Source organism: Lagopus muta, chromosome 1 (assembly GCF_023343835.1).
Source record: "Lagopus muta isolate bLagMut1 chromosome 1, bLagMut1 primary, whole genome shotgun sequence".
NCBI classification, from domain to species: domain Eukaryota; kingdom Metazoa; phylum Chordata; class Aves; order Galliformes; family Phasianidae; genus Lagopus; species Lagopus muta.
In genome coordinates, this window is record NC_064433.1 from 75855146 (window position 1) to 75881440 (window position 26295).

Consider the following 26295-nt stretch of genomic DNA (forward strand, 5'->3'; position numbering starts at 1 on the left):
ATCCATCTCTTAACAAACTCACCTAAGTAAATGGTTTTAATTTCTTTGCAGATTTTCTATCACGACTAGCTTTTATAACAGAGTTTATGTGAGTTTTAACTTTTTTGAAAATGTTTTGTTGAGGTGACAGACCTTTTTCAGTTCCATTAATTCATCTTTACGAAACATTCCTTGATGTGCACTGAATTTGGCAGCATGTTTCTGCATATAATGTCTTTTCAAATTGTAATCTTTGAAAACTGACACTATTTCCTTACAAATTAAACACAGTGATATATTATTTGTCTACACTGCACTGTGCCCTGTTTGTGCCCTGCAACTAGGCCAGACCAGGCTTCTCGATGGGGCAGACCTGCCACCATGATGATGCAGCAGCAGGGGGTGAGGGCTACAGAATGAGCTGAGCTGGACTGCATGCAGGCTATAGGTCAGATATGCCTGCTCTAGACCCATCTCAATCTTCACAGCCCTCCTTTGAATACGCTTGAAGAGTTTTAAGTCCTTCTTACACTTCAGCACCCAAACACACACACAGTGCTCAAGATGAGGCCACAGCAGTGAAGAGCAGAATTAAACAACCCCTTTCCTTGACCAGCAGGCAGTGATGGACCTGATGCACTCCAGGATTCAGGTGGTCCTTTTGGCTGCCAGCGCATACTGTAAACTCAGATTCAACTTGCCATCAACCAAAACCCCCACTTCCCTTTCCATGGGGCTGTTCTCCAACCTCTTGTCCTTCAGTCTGTACATATATCTAGATGTGCATCTGCATTAACCTATATGGCTACTGTATTAGTATATTATATAACAGTTGCACAAAGATTTTGAACAGAAATAATTTATACCAGTCATACCATCTCTAATGTCAGATCAGAGCACTTCTCCCTTCTACTGATGCTAATATCAACAGTGGTTTAAAAACAAAAAAAAAAAAATGCAGAAGAAAAAGACAAATACAGTCTTTATAAGGATGGGTCCTCAGTAACCTAAAATGTAAGAGAAAATAATTTATTATAAACTGAAAAGACAATTCCTACAATCTACAGTTTTATAAAGACTTTCAATGTTCTAACACTCGCAATTACTGAGTGCAAATTTTGTGACAAGAACATGGTTTTGCTACTTTTTCCCTCTCTTGCCACTGTTGTCTACATCGTAGCAAAAGAGAGGATTATTTCTTCATTCACACTTATGAGAGTTAAAATTGTTAGTTTTTTTTTTTTTTCCCCAACCTTACATACCAGCTAGGGTATGCTTAGATAAACAGATAAGCAGATAGTGACTCAACTGTAAAGATTAGAGAAATGGATAGTACAGACATGATAAACAAGAGAACAAATTACAAGAGAGAGATTAAAAATTGGTGGAATCGGGCTGTAAATACCATAGCAAGTCCTAGATAGATTGTGAATCTGGAGTACTGCAATCACAAAAAATATTCTCTTCTTGGAATACGTCTCAGTCACATTTATTCAATATTGAAGTGTAAAAATATTAAATATCAAAAATGCAATCAGTCAGTCCCTAATACAATATCACATTCTGATGCACATGTTGTAAAGGGCAGGTTGTACAGGGTCTCCATGTAGAAGCAGATGTCCCTGGGGTTAACGGTAACTAGTGCAGGATTATGGTGATATGTGGGCGCATGTCACCGCCGGGCTGCTGCCACTCGGCCCTCCCTCGTACAGTAGGAGGAGGCAGGGAAGCCGGTGACACGTTCAGCAGGACTGGCCCGGGCCTCCAGGCATTGCCACAGCATCGTCTCGCTACGCCTCATTGTGTCACTCGCCTCCAGCGAAAACCCCATAACAGAACTGACCAGCAGCCCTGCACCTGCGCAACCAATTACGGGAAGCAGAGCTGGGCCTAAAGGTAGGTGTGGCACAGAGCTGGCAGGCTCGCCTCTTCGCGATGAAAGCTCATGGAACAGAATATCCCAGAAGCTATGCTAAGAAACACGGAAGAGAAGGAAGCGATATTAAGCAATCAGCATGGCTTCACTAAGGATAAATTCCACCTGACAAAGCTAGTGGCCGTTTATAATTTTTATTTATTTATTTTTAAACTCAGCACTGGTGAAGTCACATCTCAAGTACTGTATTCAGTTTTGGGCCTGTCACTACAAAAAAAAAAAAAAAAAAAAAAAAAAAAAAAAAAAAATTAAAAAAGACATTGAGGCCCTTACAGCATGTCCAGAGAAGGGCAATGAAGTTGATGAGGGGTCTGGAACACAAGTCTTATGAAAAACAGCTGAGGGAACTGGGATTGTTCAGTCTGAAAAAAAGGAGGCTCAGGGAGGGACCTATAGCTCTCTGCAACTATCTGAAAGGAGGCCGTGGCAAGTTGGAGGGTGGGGGGAGTGGGAGGACCAGCCTCTTCTCCAGCATAATTAGCAATAGGACTAGAGGGAATGGCCTCAAGGTGTCAGCTGAATATTAGGAAAAATTTCTTCTTTGAAAGAGCAGTAAGGCACTGGAACAAACTGCCCAGGGAAGTGGTTGAGTCACTGTCCCCAGAAACGTTTAATAAACATTTAGATGTTGTAGTAACAGATACAGTTTACAGGAGAAATATTGACAGTAGGTTGAATTGGATGATCTTGGAGGTCTGCCAACCTTGGAGATTCTCTGATGGTGCAACTGTATCCGTGGACAAGGGAAGGGCCACTTACCTCGTTTATACTTCAGTAAGACCTTTGACACAGTTTCCCATTACAACCTTTTCTCTAAATCACAGAAAGACAGATTTGATGGGTGGATGGCTTAATAGATGAGAAACTGAATGCAAGATTGTACTCAAAGCATGGTGGTCAATGGATCAGTGTCCAGATGGAAATCAGTAACACCTAGACAGGTTCAACAAAGCCAAGTGCAAGGTCTTGCACCTGGACCAAGGCAACCTCCACTATTGATACAAGCCAGGGGATGAAAACACTGAGCACAGCTGTGATAAAAAGGACTTGGGGGTACTGATGGATGGCAAGCTGGACATGAGCCAGCAATGTGCAACCCTATCCCAGGCTGCATCCAAAGAAGTATGGTCAGCAGGACAAGGGAGGTGATCCTGCCCCACTACTCTGAGCAGGTGAGACCTTACCTGAAGCACTGCATCCAGATACGAGTCCTCAGTACAAAAGAAACATGAGCCTGTTGCAGTGTCTGGAGGGGAGCTGCAAAAATAATCCAAGGAATGGATGCCTCCCCAGTGATGACAAGTTTGAGGGAGCTGGGGCTATTCAGCACACAGAAGGCTCTGGGGAGACCTGATAGAGGCCGTTCAGAAGGGGACAGACTCTTTAGCAGAGTTTGTGGTCAAAGAACAAGGGGAAACTGTTTCAAACTAAAAGAGCACAGATTTAGAGTGGATATAAAGAGTAAGGTTTTGGTGTGTTTTTTTTTTTTTTTTTTTTCCCTCTTCCTCTTCTTCTCTTTTACAATAACATAATGAAGTACTAGAACAGGTTGCCCAGAGGGGGTGGATGTCCTGTCCCTGGAGACATTCAAGGTCAGGCTGGACGGGGCTCTAAGCAACCCAACTGAACTACAGATGTCCCTGTTCACTGCAGGGGAGCTGGACTAGATGATCTTTAAAGGTGCCTTCTAACTCAAATGATTCTATATTTACAAATGTATCACATTGAGATGGAGTTTTTGGTTAATGCTCAGACTTGAAAGGGATTGTGCAAATAAAATGTTAAGTCAATTCTCTTTTATCTAAGGATAACACTTGCACAATTTTACAATTGTAAATTACCCTGTAGTTTACAAAAATTCTTGTTAATTTCAAGAAGGTCACCTGCATTCAAATAAAAATACCCAAGGACTAATAGGAAATTTAGGATTTCAGTCTTGTCTGGATTACAGATTAGCGATGATAATTATTAGCAGTTAACTGCTTTTTCCTAAAAAAACTATAGTTTACATGCATATATATAAAACAGTCAAGCCCAACACTCCTGATAGCCTATACTAAGGTCTTCCAAATATGGAATGGTTCAAGGTGTTGCACTTGCATCAGTGCAATCCTTGACATATGGCATGCATAGACTGGGCGAAGTCATTGAGAACAGCTCAGCTGAGCAGGACCTGGTGGTCCTCGTGGACCAAAAGCTGGACACGAACCAACAGCATGCCCTTGCAGCCCAGAAAGCCAACAGTATCTTAAGCTGCATCAACAGAGGGGTGGCCAGCAGGACAAGGGAGATGACTGCTCCCCTCTAGTCTGCCTTTGTGAGGCATCCAAATCTCAGACCCCCAGCACAATAAAGATGCAGAGATCTTGGAGGAGGTTCAGAAGAGAGCCATAAAGATTGGCAGAAGGCTGGAGCACTCACCTATGAAGAAAAATTGAGAATCTGGGCTTGTTTAGCTCGAAGAAGAGAAGGCTCTGGGGACATCTCATTATGGCCCTCCAGTACTTGAAAGGAGCTTATAAACAGGAGGGGGAAATAACAAACAACTTTTTACATGGTCTGATAGTGATAAGACAAGCTTTAAACTAAAAGAGGGGGAAATTAGGTTAGATGCTAGGCAGAAATTCTTTACTCAGGATGGTGAGGCACTGGAACAGCTTGCCCAGGAAGCTGTGGATACCCCAATTCCCAAGACATTGCCCAGGTTGGATTGGACCCTGGGCAACCTAATCTAGCTGTCAGCAACTCTGCATGTAGCAGGAGGGTTGGAACTAAACAATCTTTAAAGTCCCTTCCAACTTAAGCCATTCTACGATACGATTTTGTGATAAGAGCCAAATTCCCTTCTCAATATTTTAAATGCTTACAATGATCTCAAGTGTGAATTCATGTGAATGTCTCTACTTTATCCAACACTTTTAGCTTCAGATTTTCCCAAATTAAAAAGAAATGCATAGTACTTACCAAAACAATGAAATAATACAATCAACATTATTTTTATAAAGCACTGAGACACATCATATCTAGATGAAAGTCAGACTTCAAAATGAACTCTAGCTACTACTTTAATTACAGTCATCTTAAATGAAAGACAGCATTGGTGGGGAAGTAGTAAGTTAACACAACACCATAGTATCAATATATATTTAGAAGGGGCCTAACCCAAAATCTCACATACCTATCCATCAAATAAAATTATTTATGTCTCAACATATCTTATATATTGCTGAATAGCAAGGGTATTTCATTTCAGGAAGAAAAAACAAAAATACTAACTGGTTCCTTAGACTCAACAAAAGGTCTTAAATATCTACTTAGAAACTATGTACATTTATTTAGGCATGTGTATTCTAGTATTCTTACATTAATCACTGCAACTAAGAAAGTTAAGGAAATTGTTTAATAAACTGGGGTTATGGGAGAAGCAGCTAGCAGATGAAATTGCATTACTCTTCAGCTTTTTCTGTGAAACATCCATGAAAGTATACAAAACAAGTTCCATAGCAGAAAGAAATTGTATTATCACAATTGTTAACAGAAAAGCAGAATCTTCTCCTGTAGTTTCAATTCTGTCAAAATTTAAAGTCTAATATCTATGCCAGAAAATTTTGGGGTATGCAGATATTATTTTTTTGTTCACTCATTTCAGAACAGAACTCGCTTTAGATTTCTTCTTTATGCTGACTTTGGTGTTTCACAGCATATTTGGCTGACCCAAGAGATCACAGGATGCCACCAAATTCTAATGCCTTTTTTCACTCTCCAACTAAAAAATACCAAGTCTATTCCATCAACAAATATGGGTTTTGGTCTACGTGGGCTTTACCATAACTCAACCACTACACATTCCTTTGTTTCTCTCTTTACTGGCTTTTACATCACGTATCCAAACATCAGAGGCACAAAATAGTTCTTTTTCTGCATTTTCACAATCACTTCCCTAATCACGTTGTCAAAGTCTCTTTTCACTGCATCCTCACATTGGAATTTTCAGTAATTTGGGGTTCCAGCTAATCTCCTTCCAAAAATCTCTCTTCCAAACTTAACATGCTTTTCCCATTACGTCAGTTAAGCTCCCTTTAGCTGTTCCTTTTCCCCCCCCCCCCCCCCCCCCCCCCACTCAGATGCCTAAGAGCTTGCTACCGCTTTCACATCTCAAAAGCTCAACTACGATCAGAAGCGCAAGAAAAAAAAAAAAAAAAAAACGTTCACAGTGGTTTCTCTCCTGGAGACGCTGCCTCAACCAAAGCCGCGCCCGCCCGCAAAGAAGCTGGAAGCGGGGAAGCAGCGCACCGCATCGCACCTACCGCATCGGGCCGACCCCACCGAGACGCAGGGGCAACCTGGGACGGGACTCGTCGCAGACCGCTTCGCGCCCGCCTTGCCGCGCTGGGCCCCACTCACCTGCCCCCACTGAGCCCGCATCGGCTCCGCGCGCCTTCCATCCTCAGCCCCTCCTTTACTGTAGGACCTCGGCCGACGCACCCTGCCTCGGCCTCACCGCTACCCTCGGCGACGGAACTCGTAACTTAAGTCCTGCGCCATTGGCCGAAGGCACAGCACACTGCCCCACGACTGGCGGCTGCGCCCCCTCAGCTGGCAAGAACTCGAACCGCACATGCGCAGAAGAGGCAGCCAGGTCAGCGCCGAGCCCCGCCTCCTCCCCCCTCCCCCCCAAGCCCGCCAGTTGTCCTGGTGGCGCAGGGCACTAAACTCTGGATCGCAGGAGGTGTGTGGGTGGGAAGACGCGTTGCACTTACTGCCCTCCCCCCACCCTCTGCAAGGAAGATGAGTCCGGAAAAAAAAAAAAAAAGTGCCACTCACCCCCTGAGAACAAGGTGCACCCTACACGTTGCTACGACATAGAATTAACATGCCCTAGCACGATGTATAGCTTAAGCTATTGCCCCTCTTTATCGTTGAAAAGAGCGTTTTGTATTTAGGCAAGTCCTTGTGCATAAAATTACTGTTTTGCCAATCAGGAGGCACCCTGACTTCTAGAGTTCAAGGTGTGCCTTTACCAGTATGTCAGCAGTACTCAGCTTCCCTCTGTCTCTCAGGTACTTAAGGAGATGAGGCCGATGCCTCCAGGTGACCTTTATTCCATACTCACGCTCAGGAGTATCCATAACTAGTGTTTCTGCCAATTGCTCCCTCCCACAGTGGTTGACGCTGGACACCAACTCAGCATGACTACTGATTTGTGGCAGAGCACTGCTGCATGCGCAGTTCCTTAAAGAAGGCAACTGTGGCATCCCCATATCTAGTGGGCTGAAGACTTCTGGCCCTACAGGCTGAGAAATAGGTAATGATGGCGTTTCACTACAGTTCTCAGAACCATTCACCTGGATGTTAGCTTTGGATCCTATCCCTTTCTTGCACTGGATGTGAGAATGCTGTGTGTTCTTTCCTGCATGACTCAGCATATCTGTGGAGCGGACTGAACATACTTCTGAATTCTCAAAAATTAAGGGAGGAAATTTGCAGGCCACAGATCTTCGACAAGCTGTCTCTGCATGAAGCAAACCATAGCTGACATCCTGATTCTGAAGCTTGTGAGAACCACGTTGCTTCTTCTGACACACTCTCAAAACCAATGACTTAGTTGTTTCAGATTGTGGGCACACCTGAAGACACAATAAGAAAAAAACAATATTTTGTCCAGACAGAGGAACACCAACCTTATTCTACTCTCCCACCCAACCCATCTTTCTTCAGCATGGGAATTAAATGGGTAAAGCTAGCTTGCAGCAAAGCAAACTAGTAGTTAGCCAAGCTGGTAAGCAGGAAACACCTCTGAACCTCAAAGTTACATTCTATCCCTGAGAAGTGAGTGGGGTGCAAGTGAACTATCCCTGGGTAACTTAAACTTAAAAAGCACACAAGACTTTAAATCAGAAGCTTAAGTTGTCCACCAGGCATTAATGCCTTCAACACCTGCTGACTTAAAACATTTCAGAGCTGGATCCTATTTCTTAGCATAGCAGAATAAATGAACTACACTGCAGCCCAAGTATTTCTGAGCAACTACAGCTACAATTGGGAGTAATATAAAGATAATGTTAATTAGGCCTTCAAAATATCCCCCTGAAACACGTTTTCTTTAGAGACACTACAACACAAAGATTAACAGATGACCACAAAGTCAGTTCTACTAAAATCAGCTTTCTGTAGAAGACTATCAATGAAATACAGATTATTGAGCTTTGAAAGATTTTGTGCACTTACTCAAGAATTGCAAATCCTTCTTTTACAGTAGTCCTTATCTTCTAGAGTCTCAAAAGTCACATTCAATTTCTTGCAATTTGTTTTTACCTAGAGTATTCCAACCTGGACATGGTTATGACAACCACAAACCCCTTTTAGCCTTCTCAAGTTTCTATACAGTCCCTCAAAAACTAAGTACAAGCTAATAATGGGTAGTGATTGTGTGCTGTACATCTGAACTGCTTGAACCAAAGCCATTCTTTAGGGAATCATGGCTCTAGTTTCTTAATAATTGTATCCTGGTACAAACTTAAAATAACGTAAGTGAACAATTGATTTGGACTTCCTTGCTTCAGAGAACACACCATATGGGCTTTACCAGGAGCCTAGCAGTCAAGAGGATCTGAAAGAGCAGAAATTCAGTTGCCAGCGAAACAAGTGATATCCATCCGTAGAGGACGGTTCAGGGAATTATAAAAACTACCAATATTTTCCAATATCTAATAGCTTCAGTGCTGTTGACTTCAAAGAAAACACTGGATATTTAGAACACAGAACAATATGGTTATTTTAAGCTCTTCCAAACAAAAAGCATACATCTTGACAGCAATTATTTCATGCAGTGTTTTAAAAGCCATAGTACTAACCTACCTATATAAACATTACAGGGTAAAATAATAATTAAAAAAAAAAAAACAAAAACACATAGAATCATTTGAGTGGGAAGGGATACTTAAAGGTCATCTAGTTTAGCATTAAACGTGGAGGTTGGTGGCCCTGCATGTGGCAGGGGGGTTGGAGATTCATGATCCTTGAGATCCCTTCCAACCCTGGCCATTCTGTGATTCTGTGATAGTGCAATTCCCCTGCAGTGAACAAGAGCTACATCAGGTTGCTCAGAGGCCTAAACAGCCTGGCCTTTAATGTCTACAGGGACAAGTTATTCACTACCTCCGCATAACTTGTTCCAGTGCTTCACTACCCTTATTCCTTATATACAGTTTAAATTTCCTCTTTTTTCATTTGAAGCCATTTACCCTTGTCATAAAAGGCGCTGCTAGAGAAGCTGTCCCCTTTTATCTTAAAGGCTAAAGGAATGTTTCATATTGATTTGAAACCACACCTCAAGTCTACTTTATAACAACAGAAACACAAGGTCAATAAACAAAACTCTAAGAGCTCTCCTAGATGATAATTACTGTTGTATAGAAATAGTCTGCCTTTGCAGCTCCCACTGCAAAGACAGCAATTTAAAATAAGTAGTTCTGAAGCAAAGGCCTCTGTTCCCTAAATTTATTGGTGTCGTATTTAAACAAAACATGTTTTTAAACAGGTAACTTTTAGATTTTAGCAATTTTGAGCAGCAAAAGATTTCCTCAAAAGAAAATTTATTATGTGCAGGATCTTCAATTGCCATAGAAAGCAAGCTACTTCTTCACCAGAATTAATTTTTCAGAAGACAAATAAAAACTGTGGTCTGTACACACTATTGTTTTATGCCTTCAAATACACAGGATTTTATTTTTTGTATTTGAATGTGAAAAAACTCACATGCACTTATTTATGCGCTAGACTCTATAAAGAATTCAGGTCCATGCTGTTGACTTTCCTTATAAGGACACAAAACTCTCTGTTGCGATGTGGGAGAAAATTAAAAAACCTGTTTTTGCAAGACACAGAGAAATTGATAACGTATACCAACCCAGGCAGTAGAGGTGTTCTGGTCTATAGGCTTTGTAGAAACACGTACTGGATTTTCAGCCACATACAGCGGAGTTTCACAGCAATGGATGGGTCCCTCCCACGGCCTCTCAAGGAATACCAGCTCTGCCTTTCTAGTTTTGCGGGTACACTTCTTTTTTGGAGGCATCAGACAGTATTACAAAATGAATTTGAAACCTCATGATGCTTGCTAGAGCCAACTGGAGGAGGAGGAAAGCACTCTGAGAAGATGGTCAAGAACCCTCAAATCTGTTGAAGATAAACAGAAATGGACTTCAACAATTATTTGGAAACCTCAAATAAAGTTTTTGAGCAAAACACAAATACAGTAACATTGCATACACATCTCCATATAGACTGTTACTTACCAGTAGTTTTTACATCTTTTAATCAAATTTAGCACATACATAGTAGAATGAGTAGTTAAGTGCTCTAAAGCTTCAAGAAAGCATAGCCAAATACATTGTGGTATACAACCATACAAACAAGGTAGAAGTGTCTAAGCAGCAAAAGGAGTCCTGAAGTAGCGTTTTGAACAAGGCATAACGTTGCAGAAGATATTATTTCCTTATGAAAATGCATACTTTAAATACACACGCCATAAAAAAAAAAAAACTCATAGGAATTTTTTCCATAAAAACACTCCAGAAATAATTTGAAAGTCATCCATATTTGATAAGACCTGAGCAAAATACGAAAATATAGAACCAGCTATATTCAAAACTGAATTCAAAACTTCAGTTTGTTTTTTCCATTTAGAAGCAGATTGACACAGGTGAGCAATTTCAAAGAAAATACCTTGCAAGAAGTACATTTTCTCGTTAAAGATATAAAGCTACATAACATCTTAACTGCTTACTACACATTATCAAAACAACTTAACAGCCCCTTTAGCAGATCCCATAAGGTTTTGAGATACAGCCTTAATGTTCACAAACCAGTGAAGTTCAGATGCTCTTTTCTGGAGATCTCTGAAACGGCCGCTGAAGCTTCTCTTTCCTTCCACGAACGCAGCGAACACAAACGCACGCACTAAGAACCAAACTTGGCAATAAAGCTAGAGTCTCAGAGGCTCAGGCCAGATAACTTCTACTGAAACAGATGACCCACCATCAAACTTAATAACGACCTCCTCCACCAGACCACCCAAACCAGGCTCTTCACAGCCGGCCAGGCAGATCCCTATGCTACTTAGCAACCACCCATTGGTCCACCTCACTTCGCCCCGCCTACCGCTGCGTTTCACTGGTCCGGGCCGGCACGTGATACCAAGGAACCGCCAGGCGCCAAATTCAAACAGGGAAACGATCGCTACTGGGGGCGGATGGGGAGGACGGCGACCGCGACCGGAAGTCCTGAAGCTAACTTTTCCTTGCGCGTCTCCTGCTCGGCTGGGGAGGGGGTGAGTTGTGACCAACGCTCAGCGTTCATTCCTTGCCGTGCTGTGATCTCCCGTTGCTTGGGCGTTCCCCGTGAGGAGCTGGGTTGCCTAGTGAGATCTCCTTTGAGAGTTCGGAGGCAAATGCCTAGATGGAGGGATCTGGGAGAGCGGGCGGGATTCACTGGCGAGGGCGTCGGGGTTGGCAGCACCCGGCAATCCAGGAGGTCAGGGTTGAGGTTTGGAGTGGGTGATGTAGGCTTGAGGGGGCACTTACTTAGCTCTTCAGTATCCTGGTTTTTGCTTCGTTCTCATAGCTCAATGGAGTTGTGTGCTTCTGGTGTTACTCCCTGCTGCTGAAAACAGCGTTTGGCCTGTTTAGGAAATTATTTGTTCCTCTAGGAAGTGCAGTTTCCTGGGAGCTGGCTGATAGTTACTCCTCCGTTGTTGTCTTAAGGAGACCTTTCTGTAAGTGAGCAGAGAACCTTGCAAAAGGCTCTGTGTGTCCCTGAATGCTACAGCCTGCGTGTATGTTTCTGTTTCTGGCCTTCAGCTGCTGTGCAGCCTCTGAACCCACTTATTCCTTCTCACAGAGCAGTTCATCTGATGGACGTTTTCCATTTTGTGTCTTTGCAGGTGATTCTTACTGTGAGGTTTTTTTTTTTTTTTTTTTTTTTTTTTTTTTTTGTAAAGCCAGTCAAAACTACTAATGTAAAATGCCTTTTTCATTGTTCATTTTTGTTCTGCCCACCTTCCCCAGCGATAACAATAAGTGCAGCTTTTTTTTCTTTTCTCCAGTGGCTTGCTGCAAGAGGCAATGTCTCTACGTCTAATTCTTAAATGACATTATATTTATAAGTATTGTTCTCAGAAGATGTTCTCAGCTTTTTACCCTGAAAGCAGTACCTTCCACTATATAATCTAAATTATCTGTCACCCAAAAATTTGAAATTTAAATTGTTTACTGCTCTATCATGAATCTATCTAGTGCTACTCAAATCTACAGAAGAAGTGACTAAAGCACTTACTTTACCTTTATTTTGAAGTGCCTATCTTCTGCGTTAGAAGTATTGTATACTTCTAATGATCAGGGCAATTTCTGCTTCCCGCATCTTTTGCCAGCTCTTAAATCCACATTTTTTTTTTTTTAGGTTGTGATCTGTTGCTTACAGCAGAGTGGTATTTCTGTGTTCTGGTTTCTCGCCCCTCCAGCTTACTGGCTAGTGTAGTGAAGTTACTTCACAGCTAAGTATTAGCATCTGTAAAGCAGATACCACAGAATTGTAGAGGCTGGAGGGAACATCTAGAGATCATCGAGTCCAACCTTCCTGCTAAAGTAGGTTCCCTCCAGTGGCTCACGCAGGGAAGCATCCAGATGGGTTTTGAATATTCCCAGAGAAGGAGACTCCACAGCCTCTCTGTGCAGCCTGTTCCAATGTGCCATCATTCTCACAGTAGAGAAATTCTTCCTTGTGTTAGCCTGGAACTTCCTATGTTCTGGTTTCTGCCTGTTGCCCCTTGTTCTATTGCTGATAAAAGTTTGTCCCCACTGATTTGACTCCTATACTTCAGATATTTATAAACAGCTGACTAGAATGAGGAAACTATTTCTCTAGGTCTGAGAAATTAGAGGTGGTAGATAAATACAGAGCTAAGGAATAATTGTGAAGAAAAACAAAATGGTATCATAGATCCATGGAATAGTAGGGGTTAGAAGTGACCTCTGTAGATCAAGTCCAACCTCCCTGTTAAAGCAGGTTCCTCATACAGGTAGACATCCAGACAGGTCTTGAATATCTCCAGAGAAGGAGAGTCCACAACAGCTCTGGGAAGCCTGTTCCAGTGCTGCATCACTCTGACAGTAAACAAGTTCTTTCTATTAGCATAGAACTTCCTGTTGTTCCAGTTTCTGCCCATTGACCCTTATTCTATTGTTGCTTGCCACCAAAGAGGCTACCCCCATCAACTTCACCCCTGCACTTTAGTTTATAAATATTATAGTTTTTATAACTATTTATAAATAGTTGTGAGATCCCCTCTCAGCCTTCTCTTCTCTAGACTGGAGAGTTCCAGATCTCTCCCAGCCTTTAGATATACAGATATACGTGCTTTCCTTGTTATTAGATACATCATGGATCTCAGCTTCTGATGCAACTATTTACTCTGCAAATATTTCTCATATCATGCTTCCACAAGCTGTTGATAAAAGAGGTAAAGTATATTTTCCTAGTCAATCTTGTTACAAACTTTCATTTTTGTTTTTCTTTCTCTGTTTTCTAGCAGCATGGAAATTGCTGAGAACATGTGTGCTGTGAAAGACCTGCAATGTATTTGCTGACCTCTTTTATCTATTCCTACTGTCTACTGTGCACTCATGTAGTATCTTTTGTTTTGCAGGACTTGTTCCTCTCATTTTCAATGGAGAGTAACTGTTCAGATAAATAATGAGGACCAGCCCTCGCAGGCCCTTAATTCTCAAAAGAAGGAAACTGACCCTTCTACAGAAGGAGGTATCCAGTACTTCAGGTAGAGATGAGAACAGTGGTCACGATGAAAAGACACCTAAGCAGGAGCACAGCCAGGAGGACCAAAAGGACAGCCAATGCAGAGACAAAATAGACTGTGGCCTGCAGAAATTTCCAGCGGGAATAAAGATAATGAACCATCCTACCATGCCCAACACACAAGTGGTGGCCATCCCTGCAAATGCAGATATCCAAAGCATCATAGAGGCCCTGACAGCAAAAGGAAAAGAGTGTGGCAACAACGGGCCCAATAAGTTCATTCTCATTAGCAGTGGGGGAACTTCTCGTTCAGCAGGTTTGATACTATCACAGCACCTTCCCTCAGTGGAGAAACCTGGCACAGTGACTAGGTCTTCGAATAGTCAAGTAAGAGAGAAGAATATTTCACAGACACCTGAAATTGCAGGTGGATCAATGGACTGGCATTCAGGAATTGATTCTTCATTTGCACAGAAACCAGAAAACAGTATGTAACGCTTACCCTTTTCTCCTTCTGAAAGATAAAGGGATGCAAACTGGGACAATGAGCATAGTACTTGGATCTCACTATGCAGCAGTGAAAGTTATTCAATTAACTACAAAATAGCTGTGCATGTGTAATGGAATCTGAGGGATCTTGATGGATATACTTTGAAAGAAACAGTCCTGGCATTTGAAAACAAAACAAAACAAAAAAAAAAAAAAGGCAAAATCTCTGTACTGGATAAAAATTCTAGTCTAGAAGAACAAAACATGAGGCAAAGGACTCATGAATGGAGTGCCTTAGGCAGTGACAAAAGGGGGCCTAGACCTTTGAAAGAGAAATGATTCAGACCCTTTTATAATTGGGTAGCAAGTGTCTCCTTCTTGGCTGTCTCTTGAAGCTGGTGGGCAAATGTTCGAAATTGGATTGATTTTACTTTGACTTGCTTCTCAGATCATATTTGTATTTGGAATTTAAAACAGCTATATAGATTTGGGCTACAGCAAATCTTATCCCACAGGCTACTGCTATCTGAGAGGAACCAATAGATAGCTCCAGTAACTGTATTACTGAAAACAACCCTACCATAAAAAAAAAAAAAAATATATTAGTTTTCTACTGTTGATGTTCAAAACCATGGAGAATTTTTGATTGCTACTTGGGTTATGTGCCAGGTTGGAGTTTATGCCACTTTCTTTGACTTTTGTTTACTTAATTAATCCTTTAGCTAAAAATGCTTGAATTCTCAAAGTGCTGGAGTCAACACTTTCCTGTTTTGGTTGAGAACAATCATTTGGTTTGAATGTTATGATTTGTTTGTTTTAGTTTTTGTTTTGTTTTTAATGGTACAGCTTTTTTCAGGAACTCAAGGTATATGAACGAGAAGCTTTAGCTTTGCAACACCATCTTATTCCTATCCTGATTCAGGGATACCCTTTCAAAAAGTATCTGTTATTACTTTCCTTTTGGCACTTGAGATGAAGGAAGAGAAGAGACACTTGTAAATAAGCAGAGCTTTGGGCTTGTTTTCCCAACAGGCAGTGGTGAGACAACGAGCTCTGTGCTGGATAATAGTCTCACTAACATCCAGTGGCTGGGGAAGATGAGAACTGATGGACTAACTCCCTGTTCTGTGAAGCAAGGCACGGAGAAAGAGAACCAGATGCCACTACGGGGAAGAATCAAGGTAAGTAGGAGAGGACAACAGTATACGCTAAAACTTTTGATGAGGATGCAATCCATCTGTATTAGAAGACTTGCAAGAACTAGACGTGACAATCTCTAAATAATCTGAGCACTCCCTTTACCAATTTAAATAGCAGTACATGGAATATCCAGCCCTTGTCAACTATTCAAGCACTCATACATTGTTTCTTCTGTCTCTCAGACTGAGAATTCTGCTGCTGTTGCCATTCCCTCCTCCTCATGGCAGGATTCAGTATCAGAACGACCTCCATACTCCTACATGGCCATGATCCAGTTTGCCATCAACAGCACTGAGAGGAAGCGTATGACTCTGAAAGACATCTATACCTGGATTGAGGATCATTTCCCATATTTTAAGCATGTGGCTAAGCCAGGTTGGAAGGTAACAAGCAGGCCCTCAATTTCCAGTTGGCCACCGGGTGAAACCTGTGAAAGCATTCCAGCTGAAAATGAAAAGTTGTTTCCCAGCCTGCAGAGCAAGATTGAAATTAATTTAAAACCCCACCCCAAATATCCTCTCCTTTCAAATGTTCCACATTTGAATTTTTTAATTCTTTTTCTCGTTCCATTTAGGCAAAGTGGTGGGATATTTGATCACTGAAGTAAGAAGGAGGATCTTGTGTATAAAGAGAATAAGAGACTTAATGGTAGAGTTGGCTGGGTTTGCAGTGAATAATAACGTCCACTTTCGAGCTTTAGAATGGAATCTTTCTGCTAGACAGTCACGTTTGAGATAGACCTTTCTGTGCTGATAACAAAAATGCTGTTTTTCAACTTCTTGTTCCTTTCTCCACAGAATTCTATTCGGCATAACCTGTCCCTCCATGATATGTTTGTCCGTGAGACATCTGCTAATGGTAAAATCTCATTCTGGACTATTCACCCTGATGCCAACCGTTGCCTAACGTTGGACCAAGTGTTTAAGGTGAATGCTTCATGCAAAGAAACTGGGACAGCTATCCAGTCCCTAATTGCCACACTAAACAGATGCACTTTAATTTGAAAGGAAAGTTAATATTCAGTGGCATCAGCCTCTATGTAGAAGCTAAATTCAGTTGCTTCTCCTGAAAAATAGATGATCTCTGTATTTGGAGGAAAAAAGAAAAGGGTGCTGTGGCTTTTGCTGCTGGAGCTTCTTTGGGATGCATTCATTCTTCAGGTATCACGCCAAATGTATTAGCTTGTTTGACCTGTTTCCATAGGACTGTGGCAAAGTTCTAATGAGAAGCTTTCCACTGACTTAGACCAGCATTTCCTCTGTTGTTTGACTAGACACTCACAAGATAGAATTGTTCTGTCCCAGCTGGATTTCCCGATCTAGGAAATTTTTCAGATTTTTTTAAAGATGTTTTTAGTCTCTTCTACGTTTTGTGCGATGGGAGGGCAGATTCATTCTCTGGTTTGCTCAGATTATGCTAGATTAATTTGTCCCTTTTTATTGTTGGTAATTTCCTCTTATTTTTCTCCTTCTCACTGCCTTGCTGCCACTAGCCGCTGGACTTGGGGTCAACATCGTCTGAGCACTCTGAATCAGTAAGACTCTGGCCTGGGCCTTGGACTTCTAATCTCCTCTTGCTAGAAAAAGATAAGAGATGTGGGGAGGGGGACAGAATCACTGCTGCACATGATTGTAGAGCTCTGTGTACACCCATTTTTGGGGAATGGAGTCAAGCTAATTACCTTCAAGTTATATGTCCTGTCTACAGCTGGTAAGATCTGTACAGTTTTGAGCAACTAGAAGTCTACTGCTAAAATAGGCTGCAGTGGGCAGCTTTCTGAGACTTCAGAGAGAGCTGAGACAGTGGGTTCAGGTACAACCTCCACCTCTGAGGAAGCAGTCCCAGCCTGTTCTGAGTCTCAGAATCAAGAAGAATAGGATTTCTCTGTACTCCTTTTTAACTTCTGGAAACCAGCTGTACTGTGAAGGATAAACCTGTTTGCTGTCTCTTGAACTCAGCAGTTTTAACAGTGATGGATTTTCAATGAATTAATCAGACACTATTTGTCACCACTACAGCCCTGGGCTTCATTCCTTCTGCTTAGACCATTGGCTCCTCCTGTGCCTTTGCTTGATTTTCAGGTCTATGGTTTGTATAGAGATAAAATACGCAAATAAATGTATGCTAATCACATTTCTGCATTGAGGACACCCAAACAAGGTCAGCTCTACTGCAGACTGTTGTTGGAGCAGCTCTGTTGTACCATTTCTGTTTCTGTGTGCATTTTTAGTAGCTAGCCGTGAGATGGCACAGCTGTAAAACAGCAAGTATCACGGAGATAACACCCAGCACTCATGCTGGCTCTACGACTGCTGTTTCTATTAGCTCAGTACAGGCTTCTGATTCGCAGTTCTGAACAAGGCAGCAGAACAAAGATGAATTCTTTTATTCTTCTCTCTTCTCTTTCTTATTTCACAATGTTTACAGCAGCAAAAGCAACATGTTTCAGATCCCCAGAAGAACATGGGAAACAACAATAGCAGCAAAACTGAATCCCAAAATGCACGTGAGTGTTTACTTCAGGCTAGATTAAAAGAATAATTCCCATAAATTTCAGGTGCTTTCACAGATTTCCATAGGAATAAAAATGTTAATTGTTATCCAGATTTGCCTGCTTAAAGGCTTCCTACAGCTGTTCCCATCCCTCAGCATTGGGGCTAAAAGTAGTGCTGTCCTCTCTGAGAGAGGATGTGATAGAAAGATGGAGGGAACTAGCTGTTCAAACAGAGTGACAACAGAGCTTGCCCCAGTTTGAGGTCTAGGACCTTAAGGAAGGTTATATTTTGCTCTTCGTCAAAGCTTCTGGCTTGGGATTTGTATCCTCAAAACTAGCAAAGAAGGCAAATGAAAGTAATTGACCAAATGGTTATCTGGAATTATTTAGAAGCACTTACGGTTAGGTGTCTGGTTCTCCATATGCAGTGAAAGAAGGGTAGGAGGCTAGCAAATCTATTCTTTTCTCTTCCAGGACGAAAGATGAAGCCTTTGCTTCCTCGCATCAACTCCTACCTTGTTCCGATCCAGTTTCCAATGAGTCAGCCTCTCGTCTTGCAGCCTTCTTTGAAGGTTCCTCTATCTACAGTACAGGGAGCATCCCACAACAGCTCAGAGACCTTCCGGAGCAATAAACGTGTGCGCATTGCTCCAAAGGTTGTTTTCTTTATTTCTGTCTTCTTTGTAGGGGACTGGTGGAATGAGTGTATGTGTTTTGTATGGTTTGTTTTCTCCATAGCTATTTTCTTCCATGGATTGTGTTTTTCATGTGGTTCTTTTATGCATCTTCACTGGGTCCTCCAAGCATGTGAGCTTCTGGCTAGGTGACAATTCTTGCTTTTCCTTTTCTGTCTGTATTGTGACTATACCTGCTGGTTGAATTGCTGTATAACATACAGCAGTATGTATTAACATACGTTAATTTAATTCACTAGAGGAGTGGGTACTCTGGATTGAAAAGTCAAGACCATGTTTCTTCCCCACTCAGATGAAAACAAATAGGACTAGAGGAAATGGCTTTCTTCTGCCCCTGAAACACTCAGATACTTTTTTATAGCTCTAAAGAGGAAGCTGTGTTATAAGGCATTGCTTCTGAAAGAGCATCTATTTACAAGTTGAACATCTTAGAGGCTTCTAATAAATGCTTTTTGCTAATTTTGCAGAGTTCCTTGGTGTTCTGAGCTGAAGAAAAAATGTAATCGAACAGATCTTTCTCTTTGTGTCTCAAGGACTGTCTCAGGCACACAAGCATTGTTAGGCTTCTTCTCGTTCCATTCTTTCTAATATTGATCCTGTTTTCCTTTATGCATCTGCTCATTTACATTCTCTCCTCCTATGATTTCTTTTCCCCTGTGTGTTTTTCTTTTGATAATTTTAATATTCTTATTTGATTTTTTTCTTCATTTCTATGAAGTATGCCATCACACTTTTTGTTACTGCATACATAAATAGTGTAAGGAGGATCAAACACAGAAATGTTCACCTGCCTGTCCTCGAAGCTGCTCATAGCAGATATACTCTAAAGGGTGTAACTTCAAGACAAGTAGCTAAAATCCTTCCCATTGTGATATCTCTGTGTCATTTTCAAAGGCAGATCAATGTCTAGCTGTTGTTATTGCTGCCTCACTATGAAGGTCCTCCTTTTGTCTTGTCCTTGCTGTCCTGCTGCTGGTCTTTTTTTTTTATCTTCCACTGTCATTCGCATTATGAGTGGTTAAGATTCTTGTTTACTGACTGCATGTTGCTTGTTTTTGTTTTTGTTTTTTTTTTTGTAGATGTCGCTCTCTATTGAAGAGTCATCGTCTTTACCCATAGCTGCGGCAAAGGAGGAGAGCCAATTTGATGAAGGATTTTTTTCCCCAACACATTGTCTGAAGGAGAACAACTGTCAGCTTGGTGAGGAATCATCTTCTTTCCCTGAGGCACTCTGCATTAAGGAAGAGGAAAGCTCACAGCTGGGGGACTGGCTGTCCCCTTTTGCTTCAACCATAACTGTAAAGGAAGAGCCAGACTTGTTTGTCCCAGCCTCAGCCATGACAGAGAAGAAATGTTTCACTATAGTGAAGTCACCATCTAAGGCTGTTTCTGACACATTAGTTATAAAGAGATGTGAGAGGCGGGAAATGAGCAGATCCAGAAGGAAACAACACCTAGCACTGCCTTGCTCAGAAGAGCCTGTCGTCATCTTTCCAGAGAGCAATGAATTTGATCCTTTCCAGTTAGGGGCAGACCTCCCCTTACTGCAGGAAAACCAGCCTCTAGAGAATGTATCACAGCTGAGATGCCTGCAGGAGGAAGAGGGACCTTTTAAAACACCAGTCAAAGAGATGTTCAACAAGTTGCCAGTTTCTTCCACTCCCTGCAAAGCAGCGACTACTACCCCCCCACTAGGGGGCCTTGACCCCTGGAAGTCTGCATCGTCAGCCAAGAGAGGTAATGAGCTGGATTTCAGTCCAGTGAGAACCATTCAGCTGCCGATCACAGCCTTCCAGGAGAACCAAGACTTGCTGGCTTTTAACAGCACGCCCCTTAAAAATCCTCTCCCCGAGTCCTCTTGGGAACTGCTCAATACAGAATCCAACGACACAGCGCACGGCCCCCTCACGAGTTCTCCATCTTTTATTCACAAATCTAGTAAGCAGTTGCCCCTTGAACTACCAGCCTCTAGTTTTACTGAAAACCGATCGCTCATGGAGGGCCTGATTTTGGACACCATGAATGACAGTTTGAGCAAAATCCTTTTAGATATCAGCTTTCCTGGTCTTGAGGATGAAAACTTAGGAACAGACATTAGTTGGTCTCAGCTTATACCTGAACTGAAGTAAACTGTCCGGAAGACTGATTTTGGCTTATTTGGATTTTACAGAAAGCACTCCTGAGATCTATTAACGTAATGAAAAGCAGACAGTCTTTTTAGACAATTCCTTCATTCGTGGGAGTACTGACTCCTGCTAAGCTGGGAAATGGGCCGGTTGGCTGCTATGAGCTGCCTGTTTGAGCTGCAATGGACTATTTCTGTGCGTCAAGATAGAACCTCTCTAATCTGGTGCTAGAGTGGAGTCCCTGGAGAGGGGTTAGCACCTAGATAGGCCCTGAACAGCCCTGGCTAATCGAGGTATGAGAGGAAACGGGTACACTCCTCAATTATGTCCAGTAGGAAAGGCTCTGAGCACTTCCTCCTTCTCTGTCCTTACTTACTTTTACTTTGTTCTCATCTTATTAGCATCTTCTGTGTAGGTTTAATGGCTTTAAGCCGTGTACATGCCTTAAATTACTAGCTCTTTATTACAATGGTAACTTACTTCTTGTAGCGTTGTTAGGGGAATATTTGAGTTGGCAAATGATTTAGCTTAGCGTTGTCCATATGTTCCACCTGCCCTGTATTCCTCTAGATGAGAGCCCAAACTACCATTTTCTTTTAATCCAAAGACACATTGGCCTTGAAAGTTGCCAAGGCGGAAATCTGAAGAATCATCTATATATGACTGAGTGACCACTCAAGCTAAACAGAAAAAAAATGGTTAAGTGGATTGCAGCATGAAATCTTGGTTCATTTTTCCTTCTCAGCTCTCCTTCCATTCCCAGGCTGGAATGGAGAGGAGCTGTAACTCTTTGGGTTCCATAGTCCTATTAATCACAGAATCACAGAATTGTAGGGGTTGGAAGGGACCTCCAGAGATCATCGAGTCCAACCCCCCTGCCAAAGCAGGTTCCCTACACCAGGTTGCACAGGTAGGCATCCAGGCAGGTCTTGAACATCTCCAGAGAAGGAGACTCCACCACCTCCCTGGGCAGCCTGTTCCAGTGCTCTGTCACCTCACTGTAAAGAAGTTCTTGCGCACGTTTGTGCAGAACTTCCTATGCTGCAGTTTCCGGTCGTTTCCCCTTGTCCTGTCTCCACTCACCACTGAAAAGAGTCCGGCCTCCCCATTCTGCCCCCCACACCTTAGATATTTATAGACCTGGATCAGGTTCCCTCTCAGTCTTCTCAAGGCTGAACAGACCCAGTTCACTCAGCCTTTCTTCATAGGGGAGATGCTCCAGGCCCTTCACCATCTTTGTGGCCCTCTGCTGGACTCTTTCCAAGAGATCCCTGTCTTTTTTGTACTGGGGAGCCCAGAACTGGACGCAGTACTCCAGATGAGGCCTTACCAGGGCAGAGTAGAGGGGGAGGATCACCTCCCTCGACCTGCTGGCCATGCTCTTTTTAATGCATCCCAGGATGCCATTGGCCCTCTTGGCCACAAGGGCACACTGCTGGCTCATGGCCAACCTGTCATCCACCAAGACACCCAGGTCCCTCTCCGCAGAGCTCCCCTCCAGCAGGTCATCCCCCAACCTGTACTGGTGCATGGAATTATTCCTCCCCAGATGCAAGACTCTACACTTGCTTTTGTTAAACCTCATCCAGTTTTTTTTGCCCAGCTCATAAAATGTACGTAGAGGGCTTGGTGGAGTCACAGTTGCAATAAGATGGATTTCTATGGAGTGGTTAAAGCAGCTTTCATTTCAGACATCAGCTGAAAACGTGAAACAGAACCTGTAAAGTGAATACTGGTATTTTCACTGGCAATGGACCTCTGGGAATGAAAGGTATGTTTCTCCCATTGCAATAGGGCTAATCTTCCCACTTCTTTAGACCTCATGTCAAGAGAGAAAATGGCCATGGAAAGAGCTAATCCTTCTGCTTCCAGACAAATGATGAATCATGCATTTACATACTCAATAAAGTTTTTGCAGGGGCACAGCTGAGTATCATCTTTACTGCAGCCACTTCTAGCAAGGTGCTTTGGCTGGACCAGAGTATGAACAAATGCTTTTGCTTGCCTTGCCATGGGCTTTAGCCTTGGATCTTAGTTCTGGGGAAAGAGACAGGTTGCTGTGGGAGGGGAGAGTATCAATGTGTTGATACTCCCTTGATGATGTGTTTAGTACAAGTCTACATTTCTAAGAACCACTCCATACAGGGGTGCTGCTTTGTGCGAAAGGGCTGTTGATAAACTAGCTTCATTAGCAGGCCAAGCAACCACAGCCACGATCTGGGCAAACTTCAACTTGTGTGTCACTACTTACACAACATCAGCAGACACACCTTGCCTCAGAATTTTCTCCAAATCTTAGCGATCTTTCTTGGTATGGTGCCAATGACAGTCCCTGAAAGTCTCTTACTGCCTGATGGGGGTAAATTATCCTGAAATTTTCTGTTACTGCAGGCAACAGAATTTCTTAGACTCTCGTTGTCCTACCTGAAGCACTGAGAGTTGGAATGAAATTCCTTTAAGCAGTCATAGAGCTTGAAAAGCTGTAAGAAATTAAAAGGAATAGAGAGGCCAAGCATGTACTTTAGGCTTTTCACCCACAGCTGTATCACAAGAAGCTCCGCTAGAGATGCTGAGGGAAAGTGCGTGAAGTTGAATCCTCTGTTTTGGAATTCAGGATATGCCTACTGCATGTGTGATCTCTGGTTTGTCTTACGCAATGATCTGGTACAAAACACGGACCAAATCCACTTCTGATGGACTGGAGAACTACAGACTGATGCTGTGGGCCAATGTAACAAGATAGGAGGCATTACTTTTGGAGCAGCCTGTGTGTGTGTGTGTGTCTAGGAAATGATGTGCAGTGCAGTTGCTCACCACCTGCTGACTGATGCCCAGCCAGTCACCTGAGTAATGGCAGGTGACTATCACAGCCGAAACCAGGACAATATCCACGCTTATTCCATACCGTTTACATCATGCTTTCCGGTCCCGCACTTGCCAAAGTACCCTGGTTAATCACCACCACCCTTGCTCGGTTCCATCAAGGTTCATCCTTTGTTAATCTGTGTAACTTACTGGAGTAATATTGAGACAGCAACCACACTGGTGATGACATACGGTATTATATAGCAATTAACACATGAAGGCGTCTTCAAAAGTAGTGCCCCCTATTTTATCTGCCCATAATGTCTAAGGCAGATGTTGGTGGCATGGCAGTAGAGGCTGAACCTTCCCGCTAATATTCCGTTTCATTTTGTTGCTGTGTGACAGATGACAGCTTAGGGGCAGTCTGGCAAAATGGCATCAGACATGCAAGCGCGTGTGAAGCAAAGACGTGGAATTGAATTTCTCCGTGCAGAAGAAATTGCATCTGATGACATTCATTGACGCTTCCTGAGCATTTATAAATAACAGATAGTGGATGTTAGTGCAGTGAAGGGGGGGGCGGTGCATTTCAGCGGTGACGGCAACACTGGATCACCTCTGCTGGTGCAGATTTTTACAAGTGCAGCACTCTCGTTTCTGGCTGGCGAAGATGCATAGCTAATGGTGGTGACTATGTTGAAAAATACTGTTCTGTAGCTCTGTCACACGTTGCGCTCTCCATATCTGTTGTGGTTTCCATGGAAATAAATAGGAGGCACTACCACTGTGTGTTCTCCCCCCAGAATCAAATCCCCCCGAGGTACACATCAGAATTCCCCATGCTACCATGTTACCCACAGCATCCACCCCAGTCCTTGAGCAAAGTAGTCCCACGGATAGGCTTGCCCAAAACAGGAATAACTCGGATTATTTTCCCCAGCATGCTCTTTATCATGTGCACTGGGGGAACTTTATCTGTTTCTACAGCACATAGGGGTTCTCATTAGGCAGTGCCAGCTCAATTGGCAGATCCTCTAGTGTTAACTAACAAAGTGGCCTTTGCTAAATGTGTACCTTAACGCTCTCAAAGTGTCCCAGTACCCCCATTGCTCCCAGAGTAGTCTTTCACAGTCCATTGTATCATTCAGTTTTTTCTCTGGGCTGGTGTGATAGGATGTCAACGGTTTACGGGCTGGTTTGGCCCAGTTCCATGAGTAGTGAGGCAGGGGGACCCATGCCACAGGGAAGGGAAAAGGGAAAAGGGTAGAGAGATGGGCCTAAAAAAAAAGGCAGCAGCAACAACCTGAGGAGAAAGACGCTCATTTACTAAAGAAGATATCAGAATGCAAGATAGCACACTATAATACAATATAATACAATTGAAGTTAACAAACCAAATAAATTGAGAGAGAGTCCGAAAAGCCAAAGGCCTTACTCTAAGCAAGATGATACAATACGGCTGGGAGCAGAAATGAGCCAGAAGATCAAAAGGGGAGGTCAAGTGACTTACAGACAGCTTTTGTCTTTCCCTCTGAGCAGAAACGGTAACAGAACAGCAATAGCCCTCGGGGTAAAGAGAAGTTGCTCTCTTCTGGGAGAGAAGTTCTCTTTACACTGCCTCAGTGTAAAGAGAAGTTCTCCTCTTCTGGGACAGGTACCTGGAACTGGAGCGTTAACTCTTAAATCCTAGTGCACTACATGATGTTGTACTGCAGAATACTGATAACAAAAAATCATAAAGCCATGACACGGGAGATGTGATTTACCCACTCAGTGCCGTGCTCTTTGGCCCAGGTATCATGAATCTTTTTTCATAAATGAGTCCAGTTGTCTAAGTCAGTTCTTTCTTGGGTGCCTTTAGCTGTAAGTCTTGCTTCTCAAGGCCCAGGATAGTGTTTTGGATAGTGGCATGGGGTGTAGGATTTGCTTCTAGCCACCTGGTGGTTACCTCCACCACTGTAAGCATGTGGTGCTTACTGTATCAGATTTGTTGGAAGTGTGATATCCATCAGCTCACCCCATATTTATATTTCAGCCATTGTTCTACATACCAGAGAGGCTTTATCCACTTGGCTTCCTTGATTGAAGCACATTGTGCATTTGTGGATAACCTGTGTAGTAGTGTCCGTGGTCAAGTCTTCCACTCGAACATTTGCATGTTTGAGCCCATTGTATGTTGCATCTTTTGCTAGGTGGCCTGACGTATGGTGGACCGATCAAGCTATAAAAAATTCACCCTTATGTTGCCAGTGGAGATCTTCCTGAACCACTTCAATTTTAATAGCCTGATCCACCTGCTTTATATTTTGATGTTCTTCAGTGGCCCAACTCAGATATAGGAGCAGCTACATGACACGCCAGGCAGCAACATTGGAAGGCCATTTAAATGGCCTTCGCCTCTGCGCATTGTCTTGATTCACTAAATTCACTTGATTCAATTGATTTACTACATGTATATCTCAGTGCTCTTAAAGTGTCCCTGCATCCACTGCTCTTAGAACAGTCTTTAACAGTCCATTGCATCATTCAGTTTTTTCCTTGGGCTGGTGTATGCCTTTTTCCACACCGACTGGAGAATGAGATGCTGGAGAGCAGCCCCACTGAATAAGATGTGGGGCTCATCTGGCACACAATGATGAATTCTTCCTTAAAATGTTCTAAATAAAACTTAGGACACAAGAAACAACAGAGGCAGACAAGTAGGAGCACATTAGGAAGGAGCTGGGCAAACCAATTAGTATGATAGCGCTTTATCTCAAT

General features: G+C 42.7%; 4 protein-coding genes across 11 annotated transcripts in view; 1 reads left to right on the forward strand and 3 right to left on the reverse strand.

Moving 5' to 3' along the window:
- The window catches only part of TULP3 (TUB like protein 3), a 34353-nt gene extending 27041 nt beyond the window's left edge, over nt 1-7312 (reverse strand). For 2 of the 5 annotated variants that reach the window (XM_048954806.1, XM_048954793.1), the window contains exon 1: nt 4337-4419. In XM_048954806.1, coding sequence (XP_048810763.1) covers nt 4337-4404 — 68 coding nt within the window. In that variant the 5' untranslated portion in view covers nt 4405-4419. Of the gene's footprint in view, nt 1-4336; nt 4420-6319; nt 6524-7260 lie in introns of those variants that run through there. The other 3 variants (XM_048954812.1, XM_048954798.1, XM_048954815.1) reach the window with 3 other exon arrangements.
- On the reverse strand, nt 6657-11048 carry RHNO1 (RAD9-HUS1-RAD1 interacting nuclear orphan 1). 2 transcript variants are annotated; one of them, XM_048955070.1, is made up of 3 exons: nt 10955-11048; nt 9825-10093; nt 6657-7542 (listed from the first exon to the last, which is right to left on the reverse strand). In XM_048955070.1, exons 2-3 carry the CDS (start codon nt 9990-9992, stop codon nt 6913-6915), a joined length of 798 nt encoding a protein of 265 aa, XP_048811027.1. In that variant the 5' UTR covers nt 9993-10093; nt 10955-11048; the 3' UTR covers nt 6657-6912. The 2 variants fall into 2 exon arrangements, with proteins under 2 accessions (XP_048811027.1, XP_048811021.1); XM_048955064.1 differs by having other exon boundaries at nt 10783-11030.
- Nucleotides 11049-11130: 82 nt separating this feature from the next.
- Nucleotides 11131-20733, forward strand: FOXM1 (forkhead box M1). Of its 3 annotated transcripts, none has more exons than XM_048930481.1 (9): nt 11131-11246; nt 13620-14213; nt 15248-15396; nt 15598-15798; nt 16213-16341; nt 16492-16575; nt 17846-17921; nt 18384-18565; nt 19684-20733. In XM_048930481.1, exons 2-9 carry the CDS (start codon nt 13667-13669, stop codon nt 20731-20733), a joined length of 2418 nt encoding a protein of 805 aa, XP_048786438.1. In that variant the 5' UTR covers nt 11131-11246; nt 13620-13666. The 3 variants fall into 3 exon arrangements, with proteins under 3 accessions (XP_048786438.1, XP_048786448.1, XP_048786458.1); XM_048930491.1 differs by lacking the exon at nt 16492-16575 and adding an exon at nt 16908-16949 and having other exon boundaries at nt 17843-17921; XM_048930501.1 differs by lacking the exon at nt 16492-16575 and adding an exon at nt 16908-16949.
- Nucleotides 20734-21613: 880 nt separating this feature from the next.
- MFAP5 (microfibril associated protein 5) overlaps nt 21614-26295 on the reverse strand; it is a 263735-nt gene continuing 259053 nt past the window's right edge. Inside the window, exon 10 of the transcript XR_007373826.1 lies at nt 21614-21691. The gene's annotated coding sequence lies outside the window, so the exon portion shown is untranslated. The remainder of the gene's footprint in view (nt 21692-26295) is intronic.